At 42.3% G+C, this 21,907-nt stretch overlaps 1 protein-coding gene across 1 annotated transcript; it reads right to left on the bottom strand.

Moving 5' to 3' along the window:
* Positions 1–15,282: 15,282 nt before the first annotated feature.
* Positions 15,283–21,045, bottom strand: TFPI2 (tissue factor pathway inhibitor 2). Its single transcript, XM_084260229.1, has 5 exons — positions 20,949–21,045; positions 20,676–20,855; positions 20,011–20,190; positions 18,634–18,807; positions 15,283–16,301 (listed from the first exon to the last, which is right to left on the bottom strand). Exons 1-5 carry the CDS (start codon positions 21,028–21,030, stop codon positions 16,198–16,200), a joined length of 720 nt encoding a protein of 239 aa, XP_084116355.1. The 5' UTR covers positions 21,031–21,045; the 3' UTR covers positions 15,283–16,197.
* Between the last annotated feature and the right edge of the window lie 862 nt (positions 21,046–21,907).

The following is a 21,907-nucleotide window of genomic DNA, read 5'->3' as shown; positions in this document are numbered from 1 at the left end:
GGGGCCGTAAGAATGTATTAGGAAGTTACAGGTTTCTACATTTGGTCTGTGATAAGGCTGAGTAAGTATGCTTTAATTTACTTTTTCTTTTGTTTGGTGAACCTTCTTCTAACGAACAACGAGGATTTGGAACACAGCAAATCTTTCCCGTACACTTCAAAGCTTCTGCTGGCACCCAGGCAAGCACACATCATGGTATGTACCTCCTACAGACAGAAGGCTAGGACACACAGACTCCCCCAACAGTAACACTGAGTGCTCCACCACTCCCTTGGCCAATGGCTGTAATGTGTTTGTGCTGTCTCTCTAGAAACTATCTGAATCAGCTTCTAAATGTTCCCAAATTCTTTTGCCTGGGAAGCAGAAGTCTGACAGTGGTTCTGAAAGGCAAGCCTCCCACGGGATCCCCTGTGTCAGCATGCCATGGAGCCCTTCAGGCAAAAATATTTCTTGCTTCTTTGTCCTAAGGCTTTACACGGGCTCTTTGAACCTTGAAATAGTGAAGGTAGAACTTCTTTTTAAATGTTTGTTTATCTGTTCAGTACAACAAAGAGATCTGGGGTTAAATGCTAGAGATGAAAAGGAGATTGAACTAACATGCACAGAGGTGCAGCTAATACCTCTAAGTAAATGCCATGTTCATAGGACTTCGAGCAAAATGGCATTAACCGGAAGAGTGCAATGTTTCTTGTGTCTTCCGATCAATCACCACTCCTTTCTAGCCTGATATTCTCCCTGTCCTCTCCTTGCTCTTAGTGACTATAGAGCTAGGCAAAGACTTTTGATTGTACGGGCATACCCTCAGCAGAATTTCTTCAGGTGGACTATTTACAGATAAAATCAAGTCAAAGAATAATTTTAGATTATCTTACTGAAGCATTTCCCTCCCTTTTTTTGTAATTCACCTGAAACAAGCATGCAAGAGGTGGAAGTGAAGGGGGATCAGGGAGACAACCTGTTACTTGTCCATCCTTGGGCTATTTCTTGAGATTCTAGATGCAGTTACTCAAACACCAACAGTTCATGAAATAACAAAAATGTAGCTTACGTCTGGGAAAAGGAAAGCAAGACTCAGGCAGATGCTCAAGTATTATTCCAAATATTTAATCTATCCAATTTGGAGGAGATCAAAATGGTTTAAAACAGTTCCTTACCTTATTAAACAGCTCATTGCATTATTAAGCCACTGAGTCACTAATTTCCTTGTCAGCAGGAAAGCAGCTGCTCTGCAAAAGACAGTAATGAACTCAGAAAATCTGCTGACAGATAGATTGGTGCTACTGTTTCACTAAGGATATGGTTGGTACAGGTCTTCAGCTGACCCATCCAGCTGACCAGGGACAATTGGTAGCAGGTCTTGTCAAACCGATAGCATGACGGCGGTTGATATAAGATGTCACAAACACTTTGCTGTGATAGTTAAGCAACTAGGCCTTGCTGGATGCATTCGTTACAGCCTACCGGTGTTCTACCTTGCTATACAATAGGTGAAATTAGTCACCCACTATATTGCATTAACAGGTTATGATCAAGGCTTATCATAAATTTTCATGGATATGAAGTATCAATTTATTCAGATTGCCCGCATACGAGCCAAATACCCCTCACATGAAAAGAGGGATTTCATTTGTCTGTATGAAAATAACCTCAAAGGCTCTGGGAGCTCTGAAGACAAACTCATTGGTATCTCTAGCAGGCTGCAAGGAGAGGAGGAAAAAAATTCTCCCTTAGCACAATTCAAATCTTGTCTTTTTTTAAGCCCCTTTTCAAGCTGCTGGACCTCAGGACCCACCAAACTTGGGCTTTGCTCACACAGCACACACGCCTGTGTGGAAGGAGGGAGCTGTGGAGCATGTAGAAAAGATGTCTTCTCATCATATTTTGGAGAGTGCAAAGCAGGATCAGCATGGGGCAGACACTGCAGCAACTGTAGGCTTACCCCACTTGTTTGGGAGACAGCTTATCTCTCAGAGCTCCTGCTCTGGAGAAGAAGGAAAACAGTCCAGCACGGCACGCCTGGGAGGTTTCCAAGTCCCTGCAGGTTGACAGGGAGGCACAATGCACAAAGCTCTGTGTATATGGCAGGGAACTGCACCACTAAATGCTCCCAAGGTTCTGGCTGTATTATAACATGCAGGTTAGGTCTCACAGAAAACTGTCTTTCCTGGAAGATGAGGGAACTTGTGCTTTGTAGTAGTTCGGCATTTATCAAGAATAATCTCTGACACTAATGAGCAATGAGCTAAATCTACTTTTGTAATGATTTTCCAATTGGGTTCAATTTTGTACTTTCAGAAACTTCTCGGTGAAGCTTATTAAGCATAACTTCCAATTCTGTTTTCCAGTAATTAATGAAATGGTATCTCATTTCATTCTGGAATATGTCAGCTCTGTGCGGCCATGGAGCCAGAAGGGAATAAAAGGAGGAATTAAACCAGGGACAGGGTAAGGTCTGCTTTGTAGTGGAAATTTAGATGGTGTGGTTGTCCCACAGTGCCATGTGGCTGTCCTGTCCAAATCCAGCTCAGCATGATCCAAACCTTGTTTCTAATAACACAGAAGGTGATTGCTTCCTCAGCCCAGTGTGCTGCCAAACCCCAGAACAAAAGTGGTACCACAAGGGCTGAGCTTCATGGCACTGTGACAGCAGGACCTGGGAAATCTGATGGAAATCTGGTTCTAAAAGTGAATTTACTCCCCTTCTGAGCCATAAAAATTATTTCTGAAAAGCATTAATGAAAAAAGTATGATTTTACAGAAGGAAAAGTCATATTTTGGAGACTGTACATTATAGATTTTCAGTCATGATGATCAAAAGAAGAAAAGAAAATGGACAGTCCTCAGGAGAATTCACAGGACTTTTTGAACTTGAAAAGAAAGCCTTATTACAATACCAAAAGAGTTATTTTAGCATTTTTCCTGGTTGTTATTTTTTAAAGCACATTTTCTGGTCTAACTGGCATTGCTGACTGCTATTCATTTTTTACCAAACATGTATTGGAAGAGTTGTTAAGTAGCTTCTATGAATAGTAAAAGCCAGGAAAGTATGACCTGACTTACAGGGGGTACAACAGTCCAAAGCAAGAATTTAGGGGAAGCAAACTAATGGAGCAAAGCTAGTATGATTTTCTAAAAGATGTTGTCATCATATTTGGTTGTGGTAGGGCGTGCCTGGAATTTAAACTGCTAAAGCAGTGGAAAACTCAGATTACCTAAGAGAGTTTTAAAGCCAAATCCCACCGTATGAAGTTAGTCTTTACTCAACTGAAATCCTAAGAATTTCAGTAAAAGTATTGCCTGGAAAAGGGTGGAGGGTTAGACTTAGGGATAATAAGATCATGGTGGGATCTGGATCTAGTTTTATGGAACGTGATAAAATAGCAAGCTATAAAAACAGAGGTATAAAATAAAAACAAACTGCAAATACTACAAACCAATCTTTTTATTTTAACTTTGGGGGAAAATGTGACGTAGGAAGTGAAGGAACTATCTGTGTTTCTTCCAAATACCTCTAACTAACCAGTATTATATGTAATAAAATCAGTGGGAGACAAAAGCCTCTTTCACGCTTCAGTACATTAATAACCCTTAGTTACAAAAAAAATAGATGCATGACTTTACAGGAACAGCCTATTACACACATTTAGTTCATTTAGTTTTCAGGGCCTACTTTATGATTAGAAAAAAGGAATCAAACTGAGCTTACTATACTTACACATTTCTCAGTATAATTTGTGTTATATACATCTGCCTTTTGGGTGACAGACCTTTAGGGATCAGGTCTTTTGCAAAACACCAAATAAGTAAAAAAGGATAGTCTTGTGCAGAAAGAGGGACTGCTGGGCAGATTTAACTTCAAAAAAATGGTATGGCTATTTCTGCTGCTTGTAAAAATTGGTGGGATTTTATTTTTTGAAACACTTTTGATGTGTGGGAATGGGTCAGTGCTGTGTGAGGAGACTCCCCCCTGTGTCTGCCTATGTCAAATACTGCTGCAGTATCTGCTCTTTCCATCATACCAGATTCCACACCTACGTGTCTAAAGCAAAAGAATCCAAACATTCAATGCAGAGCAGAAAAAAAGTATGTAAGAAGACTAAATATAAAATAAAATTGCATTAACATAGAAGCTGGAAATAGAAAACACTTGGCTAAATAATCTAAGATTATGTCCATCTTGCTTTCTGCAGAAAGGTGGACTTTGCCTTTTTTGTGCTGTCATCTGGCTGGACCTGACTGCATTAGTGCTAAAACCAGTCACCTATTTGAGGAGCCAGTTTTCTTGGCATTAAGTACTAGAATTACCCAAAGGGAAGTTCTGTCTTCTACCACTATCTTTCCGTGCTGTTTTAGGGAATCAGTTAGCTCTTCTATTTTCTAACTTGTAAATAATTTTCATTAATCTTGTGAAAGCTACATCTCTAACTGTCCTTCAGCAGACAGAGCATGTTTCCTACTCTGCAAAATCATTCCTCATTCACTGGGGAGCATAAGTAGAACCAACAACACATCACCCTAGTTGTGTGCTGGGCATGGAGATGTCTCCAGTTTTCCTGTTGATAGGATTTCTTAGCCCATGTGTTGTGTCAGGCAAGTGCAGCTTTACTAGGTTTTCAAAGTCAATTCAGGCAGCAGCAGCCTTGGTGCTTTCATGCAAGGCTGAGACTGGGCTGGTAACTGCTGACTCTGGGCTGAAAGCCCTGGGGGCACAATGCAGAGACAGATGAGCTGGCTCTGCAGGAATTTGTGTATCTGTAGAAACCAAAACATTTCCTTTATGTTCACTTCTCCACTAAACCTCAGCCCCAGTGCCCCAGATAAAGGGAACCTGTCTGTAGATTAAACATCCCTGACAACTGCACTAATGGTGGATGTATAAGCACCAGTACTTCTTCACAATATACTCAGTCAAATAATCATACTGAATTTTCATCTGCTAGGCTTCCAATATTTCTTATTGATATGTATCTGTGAACAGGGTATACATGTTATCTCTGACAAGGCTTTGCCTCACTGTTACAAAAAGAACAACCTTTCTGTTGAGAAATACCAGTCTGAGTGAGACTGTTGAGAACAAACTTCTCCCTGTACTTCATAGGGGAGAAAAGGAAAAGCATTTTTCTTCCTTACATTCGATACATTTTGATTGGACATGATTAGTCCTGTACTTCTTTCAGTAAAAATGATACATCTGAAGTGCGATTCAATATTGCCAAACTAGTCTTTCATTAGAAAACCTGGTATTTCTACTTTTGTTTTGCTTTGTTTTGCTCCAGCTTAGCAGTGGAAGAAAATACTTAGAACTTCAGGACTGCCCAAAGGACAGTAATTTGGGGTTATGACAAGCAGTGCTGCTTACTAGAACTGCATTTCACCCGTACTGAGTGCTCTCATTGCTTCCAGGCCATGTTCTTGGAAGTTCAGGAAGTTCCTTACTGAGAAGCTTCTAAAGGACAAATTTCATCAGTTTGTTACTTACTCTCATGTTGGTCATTCTCAACCATCAATGCATTTGCGAACCTCCCTGCTGTTTTATTAGCATGACTAGATCCACATGAACCCAAATCTGTGGCCTTTCCCATAACCTGCTACAGGCCATCCCGTAAGAGCTTTCTGATTCAGCTCATGTGCAGGGAACCAATGCAAGAACCATTACGCAACACATAAGGTGTATACGTATATTCCCATGCTAATCTCCACCCATGCCAGCCACTAACCACATATTAGGTATGACAGAAGACATCTTGTCAGACATGGGTAAATCTGATACATCATTCAGCTTCCTTGTTTTTGCTGGAGCATTTACATCTTTCCTCTTTTTGCAGCACTCAATGGGACGATTTAATTCTCAGTAACAGGTCATGTTCCCTACAGTTCTCCAAAATAAATAGGTTAATCAACAAAATAGTTAGGACCTAAATTCTGTTTTGGGTTGAACTTTGAAAAAACTTGAGAAAAAAATTTCCAGTTATATCACAATCTGTGCCAAAAAATGTTAACAAAAAGCCAAGAAGTCAATACCATAAAATAAAGTCCTCCCTGTTGGATGATGACAAGGATTAATTTAGCACGGCAGCATTAGCTGAAAGGACTGAGAATGTGGGTGTGATGACAGAGGCAGTTACCAAATGCTCACCACAGTCCCATTTCTGAGATTTTGCGACATGACAGCAGAGTCTGACATAAAAAGGGACAAAAAATATGTTACAATAGCAGATTAAAACCAGCTTGTTTATCCTGGTTGGTCTTTCTGAAATATTTAAAGCTAATTGTATCATTACGAATAGAATGGTAATGTTTTTATTGGGTAATTTTTCCAGATTGCCTTTCAATTGGTTGATAGGCATATATGAAATTCAGCTTCAGTCCTGCCCTGCAAAAAGCTGTGACCCTTACTTTACACTACTTTGTAGCCTCTAGACATGGTATAGCTCTCTTAGCTGAGTTGATGGACCTCTTTCTCCTTGCATTCTTCACCAGGTAGGCTGCTTCCCCTCACTTCTCTTTCTCTTTCATGTATACAAAAACATATATTGCATGAGCTATGGAATTTTTGGTGGAGTTCTAGTGCTCATGAAGAGGGCAAATCCCAGCTTTACAGTCTTTCAAAATCCACATTTTTTCTGGTCAACTATGCTTAAGCCAGTCAGTTTTAACTTTCTTCAAAGAAAGCTGCTCTTTGCATCCCAACCTTGGATCACAAGCTCATTCCATACTATAGAGCAAGAACATTTGAGAGCAAAAATGCTCTGGTCTTGGGCCATACTGGAATGAGAAGCAGCTAGTGAAAGGCTGGGTATCACAGGAATCTGAACTATTCAGTATGGTAACACTATTTGAAGAGCCATGTGTGCGTCATATTCATGTTTGCAAGCTAATTAGATTACTTGTTTTGAAAGATGGATTAATGAATTAATCACAGGGTGTGGTGGATGTTTTTTCTTAATGTCCTGAGACCAACTTCATATGAAGGTTGGGTTTTTTTTTAATATATGAATGATTCTTTTCAGAACTGGAAAACACAGAAAGTAGAAATGCAATAAAGATAACTGTTAAAAAATGAAAATTATTATCGCTTCCATCTTTGGCACAGCAAGTTTTCTTTTATGTTCTCTGAAACTGCAGATAGTACCAGCAACTGTAGAAAGAAGGAATGATATGAGAGCTTTCTAGTTAATAAATCAGAGCTGAATGGAGAAGGGTGTGGTTTTCATTGCGCAAAATGCCAGTCAGGTTTCTGCTTTACAAAACTGAAACTGGGGGTGGTTCACACCTTGATATCTTCTTGTTCTGCAGCATTTATGGAAATTCTACTTTCTTTTGGGTTTTTTTTCTCCAATCAATATCCTTAAATTCTGGAAAACATCTTGTGCTGCAAACCGCACTGAGCCAAATTTATTGATTCAAAGGCAGAAAGCAACATGGACTGGGTTCTGTCCCTGGATTCTGTATAGAGGGAGAGATGTTAATTTCTGGCTGATTCAGCAGCTGCACCAAGTTGGGCATTTATATGTGCATATATCTCTTTACTTATTTTCCTGTTTTTCAGTTTTCCTGTTCCAGACAGCTGCCCACCTAATGGGCCAAATTCTGCACATCCTTTCCTTGGTCACCCAGCCCCCTGAGCACTGCACAGTGGGGTCCTGGCACTTAGCACACAAGAAGGGAAAGAGTCTCAATATTAGGCACTGCCAAAGTGAACGATTCTGAGAAGAACAGTTTGCATAAACCATGAACCCTCTGGTCTTCAATCATTATGAAAATTAGAGGTGGAGCCAGATTTTCAAAGATATTTACTTCAATAAATAAAGATAGAGATAAGTGTCCAAGGTCAGAGATAAGGTGCCCTAGACACTAGTAAAAATGTGCCTGGGAAATTCCCACTCTGTCAATAGGACCGTTGTGGTTAGCTCGGGTGGCAGCTAAGTACCACATCGCTACTCACTCACTCCTCCCCCACCCCCTGGGATGGGGAGGAGACGCAGAAGAACGTAAAACTCGTGAGGTGGGATAAGGAGAGTTTACTAGGACGGGAAAAGCAAAGGAAAATAACAAAAGCAATGCTAATGAAAGAATATACAAAGCCAGCAATAGACAACGCAATTTGCTCACTGCGTGGAACCTGATGCCCAGCCTATCCTTGAGCAGCGGTGCCTCCTCCCCAGCCAGCTCCTCCCCTTACATACTGCACATGACACCATATGGTATGGAATACTCATTTGGCCAGTTTGGGTCAGCTCTCCTGGCTCTGTCCCCTCTCAGCTTCTTGTGAAAAATAACTATCCCAGCTGAAAACCAGGACAAGAAGTTAGGCAGTCAGACACTTCTTAAACTCCCACAAATCAAACACCTTTGTAAATGAGGTCTTTGTTTCCTGGGCTCTTCCGTTTTCACCTTCAGCTGTGCAAACACTCTCTGTACAAATACAGGATGTGCAGTTCCTTCCCCATCTATCTCCTCTTGGTCCTCCCACGTTACCAAAGCTGAGGAAATGACAGAGGCCAAAATACAGATTGCCATATCTGCATTCCAAGTAAAGGACACCCTGCGCAGACCAAACATATCCAATAAGGTCCCTCTGCGGCAAGACAGAGATTCCATACCTATTGATTAGGAAAATAACCATTTGTCTTGAATGCTGACTGACTGTTAAATGGAAATTAACAGACCAAACACACAGAAAGATTGAGTCCTACCTAATCATCTTCCGGAGTATCTGTAAGAAAATAGGAGTAGGTTTGCCAATGGTGAATGAATTCTACCAATAATGCATACCATTGCAAGGTAAGTATATAGTTAGGTATCACAATTTCTCTTCACATCTGCTTAGTTTGAATACAATAAAATAGAAGAAGAGCTGTCGCAGTCATTCAGCAGTTGCAAAAATCCTGAAGTCGTGCTTTGGTGTGCTTTATGGAGCATTTGCTCCAGTGCTGCTAAGACTTATTGCATCAGCTGGAAAACAAAATAGTCATTATTTTATGGGTTTGGATGTCTGAAGGAGAAAAATATTACTTTTAGGCTTTTGCCAAGTACAGTGATGCATTTCAAAGCTCTATCAACACTGTATGCTCCCACCTGAGAAACCAGATAGCTGAATTATTAATTTCTTCACCTTTTTGTATATTAGCTGGTGTATGACAATGATGTAATATGATGTGGCAAAAAGTTTATCACGTAATCCTCAAAGCACGTAAATCAATATTGCTCCTTAGAGTAAAATATGCTGCTTGGACCATAGAGCATAGTGTACATAAAAGGCAGTTGGATGGATTTCCTAGAAGGAGCAAGGAAGGCAGCTCCATTACCAGCCTCAGCACTCCAGCAGCCCAGGTTGTGTGGTGTGACCGCCCCACCTTCTCAGTCCTGCTCTCCTTCTCCCCATAGCCCCCTCCCTGCTTCCCCCAAATTGATGCACACAGGGCTGTATCCCTCCTCATGCCCTGCTCCTCTTGCTCTGTAACTCTCTGCCCGTGTACCCAGCACTGAGCTGCCCATAGTTCTGCACAGCTCTGGAAAAGATAACCTCCAGAGCAAAACTCCCAGCACGGGCTGTGACTTGCACTGGGAATAGGGATTTCCCCAGGTAATAGCAATGGGAATTGCCCTGAGTGCCCAGAATAGCATTTCCAACATTACGTTACTTTTCATTGAAGACAGTCACTCATAGGAAAACTTGGGCTGAAAGGAGCTCAGAGGTTGCCTGGTCCAGCCTTGGCTAATAAACACCAAGAGAACGGGCAGGTCTGGCGTTTCCTGGGTGTCACATGAAGACAGTGTGGGCAGAGGCTGCTCAAGAGCACAAAGCAGCAAGAGGTGCTGCAAGTCAGAGAAGGGTCTCCCCTCCCCCTTCCAGCCTAGGCTTCCCTGTACACCACTGTACAGCTTGAAAAACACCTCTCTCACGGCAAGGAGGGAGCCTGCAAGAGCTGTGGCTATTTTATTTTCCCCTGATTTAGCTTTCTCAAGTGCTTAGGATACATCATACTTCTCTCCTCTCCACAGAGATAGCTGCGCTGTTTCTCAGTAGTTCCTTCATGGGACAGAGAGTTTCAGCAACAAATAGTTCAAGGGCATTTTGTGACTCTGAGGTCCAGAGCCTCTCCCTCTGCAGCTGAGACTCAGCACAGTCGTCCCTAATGCCTTTAAGGCTGAAATGAGAAAGCCTTCAGGACACTTCCATGATAAACTGAAACCAACAAAATAAAAGGAGCATTATAAAGAAGCCTCAATCCTAAATGCTATCAAGTGCTCTCTATTGCATTCAAAGGCATAATCCTGTGTGTTGGGGATAAAAATATTAACAGGTGTCTACTCAAAAAATGAGGCACTAAAGAGTTGGATGATTCTCTGTCAGCTCCATTGCAAAAGCCCATTGGAAAGAGCTTCTTTATTGTATATCTGGAGGTCAAGAGCAGCTTCTATCAGCACAACTGCAGAGTACAGCCTGTAATCTTTCTGCACTCTCAGTTTTAAAAAGAAAATACAAAATTGAAAAACAAAATGAGGTGAGCTCCACTTCAGTAACACATTTACTTTTGTTCAGGTGGTTGTAGCTTTAAATAGTCCTATAAGAATTAGAACTTAGTGTGATTCATACTGCATAGTTTTATTTTACATTAACTCACACTAGGAGGATGCAAAATTGCTATTGGGAGATCAGTTAAGAAACCCAATTTAATTGCCAGTGCTAAAGTGACACTTAGATTAGATGTCTAGTAACATATATCAGAAGGAAGAATATCCAAGCTGTCTGATGACTTTAAACCAAACCAAGGAGATTTTAAAAGTCCTCCTTCTTTATACACTGATCTCTATTAATATGAATATTGCTTTTGATTTTAAAAGAAGACTCCTGAAAAAGTTGGAAGGACAAACCCTGATAAAACCTAATCAAGGAATTGACTTTAATATTAAAACAGGGTATTTGCCATCTTTTTATATAATAGGCTTCATAGTGGTTTTGTTCCTAATGCTATTTGAAGACATATTGGAGTAAAGAAATTCTTTTCCTTCCCCACCTGAGAGGAACTTATTGCATGCAATCATTCCTATCATACATGCAGCAGCTGTAGGGGAGCTGAAATAAAGGTCAGGCTTTTTTTGCTTAGCCTTCATTCATTTGCTTGCATCCACTGACTAAAATTGACAAAGAGCTCAGCTAAAGCAAACACAGGTATGGCTGCAGGAGAATGCTGCTCCATGCAAGACCATGCTTCTGCACTAAAAGGTTATTGAAGCATTTGGACTTAGTCCAGGTCTTGCTGGACTCTATAGTAGAGTCCCTCTGGCTGGCACAGCAGCAGCTGTACAGGCTCCTTGTGCTCCAGTGTGGCGGCCTGGATCCTTGAGAGAGCAGCAAATACCATTTGTCATCTCTGTTTTTCTCAACAGACTTCTCTCCCACTTTTAGAGATGAGCTACTTTCTACTGGAGGCTTTTTTAGAAAGCATCCTTTTTTAACAGCAGTAAAACTCAAGATTTCCCATTGAAAACTACTGTGATGATGGGAAACTTTTTCTTGGCTTAATAATGAGGTATATTTTCACCCTTTACCCTCTTGACACTTTAAATAGCTTTTTGTTAGCATAATCTACCCCTTTATCTTGCTTCCCACACAGAGAAAAATACCCCATAGTTCATATGCATTTATTAATTACTATAAGTTTTATTACTGGATCTCATATAAAAAGTTTTAATGATGTGTTGTCCTCTTAGGAAACGTGCTGCACACTTGCTTGGTGAGCAGTGAGCCTCCAAGCAAGCCCACAGACCAAAAATGTTGTAGTTCGGCTGGCAGTTATATGAAAGAACTTAACGTGTAGATAGTATATCAAGGCCTTTAATGAGGATCTAACATGAGAAAAAACAAGGCTTAATATTACTATATGCTCACCAGCTTGAAGTTCGGCCCCACCACGTGAGACAGCATGGCATACTTTGAGTTCAAACAGCATTTAAACCTCCTGCCACGAAAGCAGTTAGGCACCTAACCTGCTGTGCCTGGAAGGGTGTCCATTTTGTCCATTTTCATCCAAAATGATAGCCAGTGCTACCAGTACAAAGGGAACCTCTATTAAAAGGGGCTCTACTCCTACACGACTGATAAAATGTTTTTACATTTCCTAAATTAGTATTTAACTTGCCTGCACTGTCTCTCTGTTAGGAATAGTTCGGACATGAGCTGGGAATGGTCATTTCTCTGGCATTTATTCGGAAACCGCAGCTCGTGATCACATCAGTTGCCGGTACCTCAGACAGCATGCTTTTAGGCCTCCTATTTATGTGGTTTGTTTCTCTTTTAATATCATTGCTGTTTATTAAGTCTCTCTATATTATGAATAACACCCCTTATCCTCAGCAATTAACTAATTAGTCAGATGATAGACATTACTGTACAGGACCACCATGCACTGAAAAATCAGGCTCACTTCAAGAGAAGCGAGTATTTCTGAACTATCACCAGTCAGAGTTATGCATAATAATAAAAAGCTTTCCAGAAGGACAATGAGGCAGGTTTTGCTTTCAGTAACACTAATGTCAATGTATAATAATTCTGGCCCATCCACAATGTGGTTCTTCCAGATTTCCAGAACCACAGCTGGACTGTGTTTATCCAGATTTCTTGATCCGGAACTGTGCCTTTAGCAGCATAGCTGACTTCAAGCCTGGAGACACAACCTTTCACCTGTGAACTGAGACACAACTACAGTGATTTATTTCTTTATTTTAATATGATCCATTGTGTCTTTTTTTGTTGGTTTTTTTTTAATTAAATGTTCCATGTTTTCCACCTCCTCGGTTGACAAGAATCGGTAGAGGACCAGGGTAACTTCTGGCAGTCAGCAAGCCAACTTGAGGGATGCAAGTTATGTTCCTAAAACATGGAACTGTGAGAAAGTATTCTATTGGGACCAATCACTGTTAAAATAGATGTGGTGGAATTTTGCTTGCCATCATTTAGATTATCAATAAAAACGTTACGTGTTTCCACATGGATTTTTTCTTTTCTCTTTTTGATAGTTAAAATTCCACCGCAATATAAAGATGAAGCCACTCTCCAGCTCCCAAAATGCTTTTACAAAGCAGTTCTCCGAGTGTTGCCACCGACTGAGGATGAAGAATCCACACAGACTTTTATTTTTAGATATAGTTCTTGATAAGATGCCACTAAGAAAAGAACTAGAATTATGGGTTGCAATGGAAAGTTAAAGAGCAATGATGTTATTTGCAATGGAGTTCAGTCAAATCTGCTTAATTCAGCATCCACTGTTCAGCAGCAGGTATGACTGTCCCATGCAAATCACTAGTCATGAGTTTCAGGGGCAGTTTGTCCAGGCAAGACAAGACAAACCCAACCGATTATAATCACTGCTTCCCTCCTCTGCTGTAGAAACTGGGGCTGTGACACACAATACCAGCTGCTGGACACTGGCTACTATAATAAAAGCTAATTTGCTGGATGGTATGGGCTGTGTTAATTTTCAACGTGGCAAAATGCTAACAGTTGACCCAACCTTCCTGAAAAAGGAAGTAAGTCATGAGTCATATAAAATGCTGTAGATGATGGAGAATTATTTAGATTAGTCAAAGCCACAGGAGTCTGTTGGGGTATGAGAGTAACATGAGAACATAGAAGCAAAGCAGCATAGTGGCAGCTGCAATTCTTTGTAGCTCAAAAAACAAGGGGAGGGGGATTCAGGCATTTACGTGGAAAGAAGGTACTGTTTATACAAAGTGGAATAGCTTCACTAAGGGACTGCTAGAAACCTCCATGGCCTCTCCCCTTCCTCTTCCCCCCCCACCCCACCTCAGACCTCCAGAATACCCTACAACCTGCTCACTAGGAAACCCTGCAAGAACTATGGATTGTCCAAGAGGTCAGATACCTGTGTGTTATCAGGTAAATAAGGCATTAAAACCCAAGCCTCTCATGGTTCACTGAGTAAACCCTTGGACATTGAATGATATTTTTATGCAAAAAAAGAGCATGTGGAGCAGCCACATTACAAAGGGTTGCAGTGACCACTCCTGTATCCTGGATGGAGCTTGCCCCAGCAAGAAAGCTCACACTGAGCCCCTGAGGGGGCATGAGCAGAAGATTATCAAACTCTTGAATCTCTTCCAGGACACTATCTAAGTATTGCACTGCCCGGGCTATCTTGTGACGTGTGACCAGGTACCCAATTCTAAGATCAAAAATTAAAGTGAGAGGGAGCTACTCTCAGATTTTGGGCTCCCTTTAAATCCCAGACCCACTATTAATGCCCCAAGGTAATCCTATGGAAGTCAGAGGCCCAGAGAGTTAAGGAGCAACAGTCCATTTCTCAAACATGTTACCAGAGATTATACCCCACAGGGATGCTGTTAAAAGATCCTCTACACTTAAAAACAGTGTTTGAGTTGAACTTTCACTTCTCAAATCGGCTTGTGGGTTTTTAAACCTTGGTCAGGAATCTGCAACAAATGCCACTGGAGTGCCCCAAATAGTAGTGCTAGATGTGAAAAAAATACTCAAGAAGGGCATTCTGGGCTACTCTTCTAAGCAGCATTGCCACAAGGGAAGGGACATGATCAGCATCTATGGGTCACATGCCCTTTCTCCCACAGTGAGGTTAGACTGGCCCCATTTCTGTTTGTGGGCCAGTTACCAGTGAAGAGGTTTAGTACGGGACACTCTGAACTGTGTCACCAGCAGTTTTGTGTCCCTGAGCCTGCTCTTTCATCAGCACTAAGCAATAGATTAATTGAAATAAGAAGGGGTTTTTTAGATCAAGAACCAGAAATGGACTATGGCAAGCACAGCAGACTGAAAATCCAGCAGTGAGAAAAAATCAGTAGGAAGACCAAATCTTGACTCGTTTTGCACTGCGCTCCCACTCAAAAATGGGGATAAAGCACACACCTGACATTTTCTACCTGAAAGCCAATGCCATTTCAAGCAAATAGCCTACAATGTGCACAAAAGCTCTTCAGATAGTGGAAGATCAAACAGGAGACCCAGCAGTGGACAATCAGCTTGACTAAGCACCTTGAGAGCAGCTCTTCAGGGAGAGACAGCTGAGCCATAAAAAGTGCTGGGGTTAAATGACATCAATGTAGTTTACTGGCTTTTTTGAAGTAAAGACCTCAGCATAAGGAAATGATTTAAGAGACAACTAAACTCTTCTAGAGTCATAATTAGTAAATAACAGGTTCCATTACACATATTGGATATACAACTAATTCAGAATAATTAAGAGAAGCATATGACAGAACAAGCTCTCCTTTTTTTTCTAAAAACATTTTATTAACATTACTTACAAACTTGTATTTAGAAAATACAGTAGATTAAATTCATTGAAATTCAGACACGGCTCAAATACAAAACATGAAAGAAGGTGCAATAATATCACCATAGGCACAATCTACTATAACAAATGTAATAGTGCCTCAAGAGGGATTACATGAGATTTGCTGAAGCTTCTGCTTTTCTGTTTTAACAGCCATCACATAACCACACAGATCTGGAGTGTAACTCAGCAGAAATTTCAAATGTAATGAAAAAATAATGGTTGTAACATTTTCATTTTAATACCCAAATAGTTTATTAATTGCCTTTGTCAGAGTGTTTATCAAGGTGTCCCTAGTCCCAATTATGTCTTCTGGGATGAGCCAGATTCAAATTTGTATTTCTTTTACAAAGGCTTCTGAAAATGTTGACTATGAACATGAACTGCAAAGGACAGTCTATGTAAATGATAGTGCAAAATCGTCTACAATGGCAGGGGAATAAGCCTCTCAACATGCTTCTGAAAGGTTCCTTTTTTAGCAAGCAGAGGATGCCCGCAAAATCCATGGTAGAGGTTTAGTTTTGCACTCTCCTTAGTTATACTAAGATACAATTGATTTTTTAAACATTAATTTGTCACAGTTTAAATATTCTCCCAAGGCAGTAGTAACTTTCCCCCCCTTACACAAACCATGGAAATCTAAATGCCTTGCTTTGCCAAAGTACTGCTGCAAAGACAACAGAAGAACCACACCTAGGTTCATTCTTTTTCTATTAAATGCAGTTCTTTATAAAAAGTAAATTGGAAATAAAAAGCAGTTCTGAAAGACAGAACTTTGTCCGTGTATAAAACTGTGCAGAAACCGTCTTGCAAAAGAAGAAAGTGGAATCAAAAGATATTTCAAACATCCAAGTGCCCATCAGCTTTAAGACTTCGGGTTATATGTCTGAGGCTTTTTAATCAGTTTTCTCATCACTTTTCTGCGGACTACATTTCTTGGCTTGTTGATTCTTGGTTTCTGAGACCCTGCTAAGAAAACAAAGGAAGCAGTGAGGGAATCAGTATGAAAAAACTGTTACTACTCTTTATTGTTTGTGTTTCAGTTTGGGTTTTTTCCTATTATGCCAACAGTTTTTATATTACTTAAGCAGTAGATCCAATAACAACAAACATGTTGTAAAATGTGTTCTGGACTCCCATTCTCTCACACTGTAAGGTCTCCTTTGGCACTGGAGTCCTACTTGGCTGCTCTTTTCCTGAACAAACATCAAAGTTTTTTCTAGCTGTCCTGCAGTGACAGCAGAATGGAAGTAAACACACCGTGTTGTCAGGAAAAAAATGGAAAAAAAAAAAAAAGAAAAAAGGAAAAGACCTCAAAAAAACCCCAACCCTCTATTGCTACATTTCTCTGAACAACAGTGGGGCAAAGCCTAAAATATAACCAGTGCTTGTGGGAGATGAAAAAGTTAAATGTTTTAGGTTTCCGCATCGAACCGGATTTCACACAGAAGCTGCAGAGTGGCCAGAGACAATCGGGGTCATCTCCAGAAATGCTTGCAGAGGCCATGCAGTTGAGAAAACAAGTACTTTGCACGCCTGACTGAAGACCTTTTGTCTTTATGCTACCTATTTACCTGCACAAGGAGCCCCTGTGGCCAGTTCCCAACCCTTTCACTGTCACTCCAATACATTTATTTTTTTAATGAAATGAATCAGAACCTTTGCACTCCAGAAGCTATAGATGAACTTAAACAGCAGTTGCCTATTTGCACAGGGAAGGTCAACTGAATTCAAGTTGAGACTCCGAAAGGTAACAGGAAAGATGCTGGGGAGGGAATTAGGGGAGCAGGAGAGAAGGAGTGGCCTAGGTTGCCTTGAAGATTTACTTAATGTTGCTGTACACTCCCAAGCTATAGAAATGAATATGTAAAGCACAACATTAATTAGCACTAATTATGCCCTTAACTATGGGCTTTGGCTGTACCAAGCCTTCCTGAATTGTGAAATCCTTAAGTTAGTGAAAAAGCTTATAACCAATCCTTTAACTTTGGCTATCTGGTGCTCTGGTTGAGAGACAAACAGCATTTCCTACTTCTTTCTTCCACAAAAAGAGTGAGGAAGGGAGAACCCCAGGTGCCTCTGGCTGGGTGCATGCAGGGGCAGAGCGCAGAGGCAAGATGCTGAGGTAGCAGTCTCCTTCCTCCTTGCTTTGCACACCTAGGTTGGAGCCAGCCCCTACCATTTCCCAGGTAGTAATAGATGCAAATTAGATAATCACAAGCATTTCAGATAGACTTAGTGTGCTATTAAAGACTCCCTTACAATACTAGAATGGCAGAGACACATTCAGACTTGTCACCCACAGAAGTATTACTGCCATGACTAACTGGCAGACAGTATTTTTGCTTCTAAGGACTGTACCTGAGGGGCAATTCTTGCCCAAGCCCTGAAATTCTAGCCCAAAACTGAAGATTCATCTCTTTACTCAAGTCTTCTCCCTACACATCTTACATGCTGAAGTATTTGCACCTTGTGCATCTCTCCCACAGAGCTAATTTTGGCTTTTCTTTCCTTACACCCAAAGTCAATGTATATGACAAATACAGCCTTTTTCTTTCCCTGGTTAGTAGCAATTTTTAAGTACTGGGCTGTGTCTGCTTCCCAACTGCTCTGAGGATCAATGTATAATTATGCTTTTTTTTTTCTCTCATGGATTCATATAACAAATGAATTAAAAGTAGAGCATTAACACTGGCAACAGCTAGTATGAACACAGGACTGCAAGTAAAAGCACAACTGTTTTGACTTACAAGCACAGCCAGTAGCTGATCTGAATAAAACCATGAGGAAAGATCAACTATCAATCCCAGCCCTTCTACCCACAGCCACAGAAACAGTTGACTCAGTACAACTGATGAGACAGAAATCCTTAGAAATGGGGATGGGAAATGGAAACAGGCAGCAGGGAATCAAGGGAGGATGGTAACTCCTGAAAATGTGAACGAAAAAAAGTAAATTGATTTCACAACTTATTTTAATCTTACTTTAAAATACCTGGAAGAAAATGAGACCTTAATTAGTGTTCATGCTGGTACTGATCAGTTTAAAGACTGATTCCTTGTGGGCTCTAGTAAGTTAATTAATCTTTTTGTGGGCTCTTCTCTACATTTCATTCAAAAATGGTGTAACCACCTTAAATTGTACTGTTCTTGTCAGAAAGATTCAGTGTTGCATCTCAGTTTCCCCTGCCTGAGACAAGGCCGAGTGCAAAATTAAAAAAGCATACCCTTCTAACAAGCCGAGGTGAGGATTTGGATTGTTTTATCTGCTCATGACTGAAATAAACATAAAAGTATCTAACCTTTCCTGCAGACGTTGTAGCAATCTGCTTCAGTAACAAAGTTATTGGTGTTTCCACCACAGCCGGTGTATTTGAACTCCTTACATGACTTTGTCTTGCTGTCATAGTAATAGCGAGGCACAGAAGAAGAACACAATCCTTCATCCTTTGGGCTGTAGCACAACAAGGGACCAGCTTGAAATAAAAAGGGGAAAGAAACAAAAGAGAAGATAAATCACATAAATGTAATAATACCTGTGTCTGGCTTCTTAAAATTTACCCTCCAGTAATTTGTGGCTAAATAGCTGTTGTTCCCACTGAACTGACTTGGCTGTTACCAGTGACTTCAGAGACTTACTACATCGTATTCCTGTGAGTTGTAAATTTGAAAAAGCAATGGACAGTCCCAGAAAACAGGATTACTATCCCACAAGTGAAATTCATCATTTGTGGTGCCACACATACAGCAGCTATTTACATAGTCTTATTCCAAATATATATGTAAAAATAACTCCAGTAGAACTACCTTTGTGGGGGAAAAAAAAAGCACTATTTTGCTTTCCCTTGCTATGATTTTGTCAGCAAATCCTGCCCACTTGCAGCAAAAAATACAAAACCCACCACTTTCCACACAAGATTGATGTTCCATTTTGCATCATCAAAATTCCACTTTTCTTGCTGGAGCCCTTCTACCAATTTATTGGATATGCAACAGAGGAATTAAAAAATAATTCAATGTTCATCTAAGAAAACACTGGCAATCTGTCACCAGCCCAAAATAACTGTCTCCTCAAACACTAATAAAGCTTAGGCAGTGACAGCTTTTATACATTCTGGTATCTCACGTCTGCAAAGATCCTACCTTGCCCTGGGTATTAATCTAGTGTTTATGACAAGACTCAGCTGTAGTCACCTGCTCATAATTGCCACCTCTCTTCTTTAAAAGCTTGTGTGGAGAGACAGTGAAGAGTCACACCAGGCAACAAACTTTTAGCAGAAGTTGAGTTGGTGATTGCCAAAAAAAAAAAATCCACCTAAAAATTTTAGGAAGACTTTTCCACTGCCCTGAAGGTGACTGTCAGGATGTCTCATGCATCTGCCTCAACACAGATCTCTAACCTTATTTCCCTTCAGATTACACACGCACAGCTCACTAAAAGTCAAAGGAGCAGTTTGGTGTAGCTGTGAGCATGTTTAAAGTCACAACAGCAAACTAACACAGCACTTCTGGTCCTTTAGTAACAGCTGTTTAAAGTCTGCAGAAAATATAAACATCTGTTTCCCAGAAGTCTTCAAAAATACCTCTGTATGAGTACGCAGGGGAAAACATCAAAGAAATATCATCTTTGTATCGCTTTCAAAGCATCTATTTTATTAAAAATTTGGAACAACCATTACTTCTCTCTGGCAGACAGTGGTCCACGCAAGACTGCAAATCTCTGAAGTTGTTGCCATTTCCATAACAGCCACCATAGATGAACTCTTCACACCTCATCGAGCTCAAGTTAAAAGCGTATCTTTTTAGGTAACTCCTGCAAGGTCCTCCATCAGCTTCCATACGGCATAATTTGGGCACCTCTGCAAAAAAAAATAATGATTTCATCCGCTGTAAAATCATCCCTCCCTGCTCCCCACACCGAACAACATGGGGACACAGGCAAAAACCACCATCGCTCGGCTCGCAAGCAAGTCACAGCTTGTCCCACACCCTGCCTCCTTGCATAAAGTGGGATAGGCTTCACAGGGGGAATCCCATGCATTGGTTATGAACTAATTGTAAGATTAAATTACGTTTTAAATATTAATAGTTAAATTCCACGTCCCCTCTGGGACACCTCAGTCAGCTTTCTCCGCATAAAACTTGCATGAGCGAGACAGTTTCAACAAGCAGGCGGGACAGACAGGGTGGACACGAAGCATCCCGCAAGCAGCGCGACCTCCTCGGTGCACCCACATCCCCCTTCCGTCCCCCCCGGGTGTCCCCGGGGCACTCCGGGGAACTGGTCCCCTTCGGGTCAGCCCTCGGGGCTGAGGATGGAGGCTGGGCCGGTCCCCGGACTCACTCTTGATGGTCCAGCAGCTCTTCTCGCAGTCGTCGAAGGTGAGGAAGTTGTTGGCGTTGCCGTGGCAGCCCCCGTAGGTGAATTCCTGGCAGCTCTGCGTGTACCTGTCGTAGTACCAGCGCGGCACCAGGGCGCGGCAGGGGCCGTCGTCGGGGGGCAGCAGGCAGGCGCGTTCCTTCTCTGCGGGAGACACGAGCGACCGGGGCTGAAGCCACCTCGGCAGCGGAGGAGGCTCCGGCCCCGCATAGCCGCCCGCGGGGTCCCCGCTCCTACCTGTGAGGGTTCGCGGGGCCAGGGCCGCGCAGGCCAGCGGCAGCAGCAGCGCGGGCAGCGGGAGGCGGCGGCCGGCGGCCATGTCGCAGCGGCGGCGGACGGGAGGGAGAGCGTGGAAGGATGGCAGAGGGGTCCCGGGAATGAGCGGCGCTGCCCGACCCGACGGCAGCGCTTTATATGCGCCGAGACGGCTTTCCCGGGCCGCCTCCCTCTTTGCGCATGTGGTGGGAGGAGAACGTCTGATTCAGCGGGGCAGCAGGTCCCCGCTGACCCGGCCATCTCCGGGGCGCGGCAAATTGCGCGCCTGCGTGCGCCCGAGCGCCGGGGGAGCGGGTAGCCCCCCGCCGGGCTACGGAGAACTGCCCCCTTCCCCGCTCCTCCCCATTACGGGATGATGCTCAGAGAGCATTTCCTGTTAATCACGGCGAAATCCGGGACGGGTCACTTAGCGAAAGTCCTCTCCGCGCCCCCGCCCCCCTCGTCCCTGTGGCGGCCGCTCCCGGTTCGGAGGCTCCGGACAGAGGGCGGCAGGACGCTGGAAATCAACCACGGGCGTCTCGGGCAGGTCCCGATCCACCCGCGTCAAGCACAGGCCGCTTAGCGAGGGCCACTGGGGCGAACACCCGTCAGCCCGCGTTACCAGGTTAATACTGCGGCGTGTAACGCTGATGAACTGGAGCAAGCCGAGGCACCGACGGCGAGCTCGGAGTCCTAGGAACCCCAGTGGGCTGAATGGATGAAACTCTGGCTGGTTGAAAGCTGGATTGCGGAGAGTACCGTGACTTGGTTTATTCTGTAGATTTTAACCCCGCCAGGCACTCTGGCGTGGTCCGGTGGTGGAGGGGGTGAGCAGTACAGGCAGCATGCTTTCCCTCTCTAATCTATTGGAGCCATTACATTAATTAGTGTTTACTCCACGTTTAATACAGTAAGAGAGATAAGAGTGGCTGCAAATTAGG

This window comes from Gallinula chloropus, assembly GCF_964237585.1.
Source record: "Gallinula chloropus genome assembly, chromosome: 2".
In the NCBI taxonomy this organism is placed as follows: Eukaryota; Metazoa; Chordata; class Aves; order Gruiformes; family Rallidae; genus Gallinula; species Gallinula chloropus.
The sequence above is the reverse complement of the archived record's forward strand: the minus strand, read 5'-3'. Positions and strand labels throughout refer to the sequence as shown.